This window comes from Clarias gariepinus, chromosome 22 (genome assembly GCF_024256425.1).
Source record: "Clarias gariepinus isolate MV-2021 ecotype Netherlands chromosome 22, CGAR_prim_01v2, whole genome shotgun sequence".
NCBI lineage: Eukaryota > Metazoa > Chordata > Actinopteri > Siluriformes > Clariidae > Clarias > Clarias gariepinus.
The window spans coordinates 28,207,501-28,214,540 of NC_071121.1; the positions used below are offsets into that span (position 1 = coordinate 28,207,501).

A 7,040-nucleotide genomic window follows, 5' to 3' on the forward strand; every position below is an offset into this window, starting at 1 on the left:
AGATGACGAGTTACCTTGTCGCTCTGTCGCTGTCCAAGGTGCCAGATCATCGGCGTTCCCCGCACACACACTGAGATGCACACACGAGCTGAGAACGAGCAGTACGGAGTGGTTTATCAGCATGATTCAGTAGAGCGTCTGCTGCGGGATGAGAGTGAAACAGGACTGACGCTTTCTTTCTTCCTCTCCGTCTCCTCCTCTCCTCTCACTCTCTCGCTTCGCCTCATCTCATCTGCTGAATGGCTTTTCTTTTTATTTCTTGGTTCCATCTCTTCATCTCTGCCTGGAGTGGTTATTCACAACATGTGCTTCTCCTCTGGAGTCTCTGTGTCTCTATCCCTACATCCCTCTCTCTCCCTCTCTCTCTCTCTCTCTCTCCCCCAATCCCCCCCTCCCCCCCACAGCGTTTGAAGCTCTTCTCGTTGCTCTTCTTCCAAGGTTTCAACCTGCAATCATAGATAAACCCTGAATCACAGCGGAGGTCAACACTGGATTTAATTACGTTTCCCGTTAATCAGCAGAGCTTTAAGGCTGCTCTGGGATTTGATTCCTGTAATTGATCGTTTATTTATTCTAACACTTTATTCCTGATTGGATTCCCGCCTGTCGTTTGGAGATTTAACCGTTGCACCCTGAAGCAAGTGATGAAACAGCACAGCAGTGGAAATTCACTACGCTGTGCCCATAATCCCTTCTACAGTGTGTTGATCGAAGACAATTTAAAAACAGCTTTTGATTCAGGAAAAGCCTGCTTATGTAAGGAAAATTTCAGGCAGTTATAAAAACTCTGCTCCTAGTCTAGCTCTACTGTGTATTGTAATATTCACCATCGTCAGTGTTGTGGTTATGACCTGCCTGGAATGTCAGCAGCATTACTGATGTCTTTCAGCTGGCACAGTTCTGTTGCATTCTGGATTCTGATTAGTCAGAGGATTTTTTTTTATAACAGCAGCTCAGACAGTAGAGGTTATTGTTCCAAGAGCAGAAGCTCGTTCTCAGGCACCTCTACACTATACACCAATCAAAAACATTAAGACATTAACATTGGGCTCGTTGCTCGTGGTGACCAAATGCAACAGAAAAGCCAATTCAGCCCAAACTTATAAAAAAAAGTCAGTGCTGACCTTCAACATGTGCTTATTATAATTATATATAATTTTAAGAAACGAAAAAAAAAAAAGGCTGGTGAGGGAGAAGCTGTTTATAGCTGCTGTAATGAAAGTGACAACAAGAACTAACTAAAAATGGATAAAAAAATGAATTGTTCTCAAATCGCTGTTGAGGAATAAACACTGGTGTAAATTCTGTAACAGTGAAAATATTCCTCTTCAGGGTGATTACAGTGACGTCGTTTCATCACAACGTTCCATTCCATCACTCTGTGTTCCACTTTTCTATCTAAAATGTTTTATTTCTCATCAAAAAAACCATAAAAGCTTCAGCAATCATTATGACATGAACAATTAACGCATCAACAGACAGACAGATTATGACGGACAGTTAATGACACGTTAAAGCTGACGTGAAGAATTAACACTGACTCGTGTTGACACATCACTAACCTAATTCAAGTTTCAACTCGTTGACAGTCTGATCCATAAATATGTGGACAGCCACACCATATGCTCTCCTACATGTGCTTCTCCACAGCACCAAAATGATTCCAAATAAAGCCGTCATGGTCTGATGGAGACGTGCAGACGTTTCGTTTTATTTCAAGGGTTCCTTTATTTTATCACAGACCTAAAAGTATTTACTTTGTGTTTGTGTGTTTGAGTGTGTTTTCCTTGTGTGTGAGAGTGTGAGAGATTCTGTCCCTTTTATCAGCGGTCACATCATCAGTACACACCAGCAACGAGGTCCTGCTGGCAGTGTCATTATGAAACACTGTGTGTGGTACGTGTTGTTCATGAGCTCTTCTTCACTTCACATTATTCTCGTCCAGTTCATCTTTTTTTTTTTTTTTTTTTAATCTGGCCGGTCTGTTCCTGATTGTTTCCCAGTGGTTTCCATCTTGAGCCAAACCCTCTGACTTTACACTCATGTAGGCGTGGTAGACTGAGTTAGATGGAGACAAATGGTCCACTTGGTGAATTCTAATGGGAGCAGAGGAAAGAAGGAAAAGAAGAAGAAGGAGAAGAAGGCATCTCTTGACTGTAGACTTTGACGAGGATCCTCCTACCTCCTCCAGAGTGCTCCTCACGCAGCTAGAAGCCGTGAAGGGGTTTTTTACTCACCAAAGAAAGAATTCAATAACCATCCACTTTAGTTGTCTTCCGTGTCAGTTGTCATTTGGTGTTGCCAAGCTCCCTGTACCAAATTGTTTTATTAGTTTTTTTATTTTTTCATCCTAACAGACCTAACGCTGACCTGCTTCACCTGCATCAGCACCGCTTTAGCCTGCATATTGAGAGTCTCCATGAACAGATACCAAATGCAAATTCAACACTCAAGAATTTAACATACAGTTGGTTTATTGGTTTTGAGTGTGACAAAATAGAGAGTAAATGAATAAAATCAATTTATTACAAAAATATGTAATTCATAAAAAGTTAAAGCACCATAAATTTAAACGAAATCTCCAAACACACCCTGACTGCTTCATTTCAAATCCCCTGTGGTGGTGTAAAGAGGCAGAAATATAGAAAGTCCACCACGTGGACATGCCTGTAGCTAAGATACAACAATTTATTTGGGATGAATGTCAGGGGTAAAGGGTTCGGTTCAGTGCCTGATCATTCCACGTGATCCTACAGTAAACATATTAAACATGCAAGGGACCCTTGAAGGATCAGAACCCATACTGTATCTGCCATGTTCTAATTTATCATTCTGGTGGTATGTTGAAGTTTTCGAAGTACTCCATCAGTTCTTGTCATATCTCACAGAACCCCCACTGTTAATAACAGCCATACTCTCACTTCCTCTTAGCTTTTCTTCTTGATGTTCTCATCACTATCAGCGTCTCCACACAAGAGGTCTGGAGTCGGATGTCTGCTTCAGTTTTAATAACACTGTGTTGCTCTACAATTTTACATCTTGGACCCAAAAAATAAAAAAATAAAAAATGCTGCTCAATGCTACAGGGAAAAAAAAAAAACGAACAAGAAGAGGACACACGTATGGTGCTGGACATTTCTGAGTCAGAAGGACGCGCTTTCTGAGTTATGAGCTGCTCATAGTGATTTCTCAATGTCCTTTAGCTTTACTCCAAATCCACAGCTTTAATAAAAATCCGTCCACCAGGCCACACAAGTTCATGGCAATATGTTCCTCGTCCCGGATTTAACAACTCAGTGTTTATAACTGCAGATCCAGCGCCGTGGACAGTGACAGCGATTAAAGCTGGTTTTATAGGCTGTGCAGTTTCAGCACTCTTTTAAGATTATTACTCGTCACACGGTACAAAAACCCAATAAACTCTGTTCTGAATTCTCTAACTGTCTGTCTGATGGTGTGTGTTTTCCATGTCAGATTATACCGCTGTGTTTACTGTATGTCATCCATAAACTTAATCTGGCAGTCAACCCGTGCAGGAAATGTGCACACATGTTCATGGCACTGAGCGTTAAGGAAGTTTTTTTTTTGTCCACTGACATGTTTGATTTATCACTGATACAATATCTTTAGCTGTGACTTTGCCCTTCTCCTGTAGATAAGCATCATACTGTAGCATTAGAGCAGGACTCACATTAACTGTTTCATTTCCGGTCAACTTTTTCTTTGACCATATTTTCAGACATATTTTGCTTTTGAAAAAATGTGTTGAACTTAACCATGTGTTGAGTCATGTCTACCATTCGGTTGAGGTGTGTTGTGCTTAAGAAATCCACTGTTCCGGTGTCTTTGTATAGTATGCCTTTTTAAAGACTTGTAACATATACTGTAGTTATCCATTTACAGTATGTGACTTTAATGTGTATACTATATATATATATAACAATATATATAAATTACTATCAATTAAAAAAAATCTATATATATATTGATACTTTTACCATGAAGTGCCATCTCTACCATTCAGAAGATGCCTATATTGGTCTGTTTTTTGTTTTTTTTTAAAGAAGTTGTTATTGCCCGAAGGAAATAAAAAAAAATAATAAAGAAGATTTTTTTAAACATTTACAATATATTTATTTTTCCTTAGTGAGCATGGTAAAGGGTTAATCAAAAGAGTTTTTACAGTAACACAGTTGCTTGTTGACTGTCCTCAGTCGAATCAGGTTTAGTCAAATTGGCTAAATAGGTCATATATTTCTTGTCTAAGGTTAAGAATTTTGATTAATAACCAAATAATTATTTTACCATGTATGATTTTTTTTCTGTGACAAAAAGAATATCTAAAACTCATTACAAAATAATTAATTTATGGTGTAACTCAAATATTGAAGTTAATATTAGTTCAGTCCGAACATTAACCAAACTAACTTTCTGCAATCACATGTAGTTTTTGGGAACATCTCTAGGAATTAAAATCAATAAAAAACACACAACATCATAACATTCATACAAGTGCTTTATCTTTACTATGTTTGCTATAAAAATGATATAAAATATCCCTGTGGCTGCGCACCTCCAGGGTCGAGGGTTTGTATCCCGTCTCGAGTCTCTGTGTGTGTGGAGTTTGTCTGTTCTCCCCGTGCTTGGTGGGTTTCCTCAAGGAACTCTGGTTTCCTCCCGCAGTCCTAAGACACGCGGAGTAGGCTAATTGTCATTCTCCTGGCGTAGGCTCCAGGCTTCCTGCGACCCTGTACAGGATGAGCGGATAGAAAATGAATGAATCAGGATTGTTCAAAAATCAGCAAAAAATTTTTGCTGAACAAAATCAGGAGGTAAAATTGCAGCTTAAAGCTCAGAAGGGTTAAATGAAGCTTGATTAGTTTCTCGGGCTGTGAATCCGGCAGGATAAATCATGATATAAAAGCATCAATGTTCCTTAAATCGCTGGTGAAATGCTGTATGAGGAAAAAAGTGAAATGAAACAAATGATTACGGATGTGTTTGTGTCCAGAAAGGCTGAGGTTTGTACAGCGTCTACATCAGTGATGATCGGATCCGAGACCAAGATCTTATTTCTTTTGTGTTGATATGTTTAAAGGTAGGTCATTTAAAAATTATTTAATCATAAATAAATGATCAAATGAAGTAATTTCGAAAGATCTCTCTTTTTTCTTGTGTCTTTCTCGCTTGTCTTTCCTTTTAGATGTCAGATGCTGTGCTGTGAAACGGTCTGTTAATATGAGGTGATAAATCCTTTATGCGCCCTGCTGCACTTGATCAATGCTGTATTTCAGCAGAGGGTTTTACACACACACACACACACACACACAAAAAAAAGACCAAATTGTTACATTGTAATCTGTAATTAGAAAATGAAAATTATTTTGGGAAACGTGTTTTTGCACACAGGGATTAAAAACAAGCGCACGTTACAGTTTCCATCGCAGAAACCAGACAAGCAAAAAGCATCATCACCAGGGATCACCGGCAAGAGCTAATGACCAGCAAGAGAGAGAGAGAGGTAACAAAAACAGGAAGCCGTGACCAAATATGGAAATTGAAAATCAATGAACAGATGCTACTAATCAACAGAAGGAGGCGATGAGAACAGGACGCAATAACCGTAAAATAAAAACAGGTCAGGCGGTGCCGAGTGTAATCAGTTAACAAGGACAGGATCTGATCTGATTTACAAGCAAACAGTTTGTGTCATGGCGACAGTCAGCACTCAGGCCTCGCACCTCCAGGGTCAGGGGTTCGAGTCCCACTTCAGGTCTGTGTGTGTGTGTGTGTGTGTGTGTGTGTACAGAGTTTCCCCTGTGCTGGTGGGTTTCCTCTGGGTACTCTTGTTTCCTCTCACAGTCCAAAAACATGTGATGTAGGCTAGTTGATGTTTCTGAATGGCCCGTAGTGTGTGTGTGTGTGTGTGTGTGTGCCCTGTGATGGACTGACACCCTATCCAGGCATCTGCCTCGTGCCCCAAGTTTCCTGGGATAGACTCCAGACCTAAGCGTGTATAGCTGTGTATAATCAGCTTCAGGATGTCAACATGACCTCTGCTCACTCACACCACCCCGGGCTTCTCATCTCACACACTTCTTTCTTTTAATTCTCTCTATTACACAATCCTTTTTTCCGCTTTTCCTGATTCCTGATCGTAATCTGTGACGCTGCTCTCTAGGGCATGTTCACGTTACACACGTGCATGTTGTCCAACACTCGTTTAAGCTTTCACGCTCCGCAGATTCACTGACGCAGGAATATAAATCAGCCCTCGAGGTCGGCGTGACACACTGCTCAAATCTTTAAGCTCCAAGTCTCCAATAAGCCATTATCACTGAGCAAAAAAATCATTATAACCTTCTCTCTCTCTCTCTCTCTCTCTCTCTCTTGGTCTCGCTCTCTCACTCGCTCATTCACTTTTTGTTTAGCATTAACTACCACATTTGTGTGAAGTGGACTGAATCAATACTGCAGTTCAGAGTAAAAAAAAGTGATCTAATATAAATCTTAAATAAAACATTAATGTTATTTGCAGCAGCTTGTCCACTCAGTACCATTTTTAATGATCATGACTAACAGGATACAGAAGACAAGCAGAGGATTTCAAATAAAAGTCAATTCTGTGTTGCTGTTGCATATAAAAGCAGACAACCAGCGGAAATAAAATGTCTTTTTGTTCAATATACTGTACATTACTTTTGCACAAACATTGCTATACATGCTTATTTTATGACTTTATTATTAAGTCAGCACAAAAAAACTTTTCTGATTTTCAAACGTTAGTATCCCAGCAAAAAAATGTTAATCTTCCAGGAAAATATCCGTAGGCCAGAAAGGATGCAGCATAATTATGTAAAAGATTACTCTTCAGATGGAAAAAAAAAAAAAAGCTTCTGGGTTTTGCTGCATGAAAAAGAAGCAGGTGCGACAAACTCCCCTAGAACTGGTTCTGGTTCTGCAGGATGTTCAGTAACAATAAGCAGCTCATTTCCTTATTGAACTGCACACACACACACACACACACACACACACACACA

The 7,040-nt window shown here is 39.7% G+C and overlaps 1 protein-coding gene across 1 annotated transcript in view; it reads right to left on the bottom strand.

Moving 5' to 3' along the window:
* The window catches only part of LOC128510746 (cadherin-11), an 18,232-nt gene extending 17,988 nt beyond the window's left edge, over positions 1–244 (bottom strand). Inside the window, exon 1 of the mRNA XM_053483239.1 lies at positions 1–244. This exon is cut by the window's left edge and continues 339 nt beyond it. Within this exon, the coding sequence (XP_053339214.1) occupies positions 1–123 (123 nt within the window). The 5' untranslated portion in view covers positions 124–244.
* Positions 245–7,040: the final 6,796 nt, after the last annotated feature.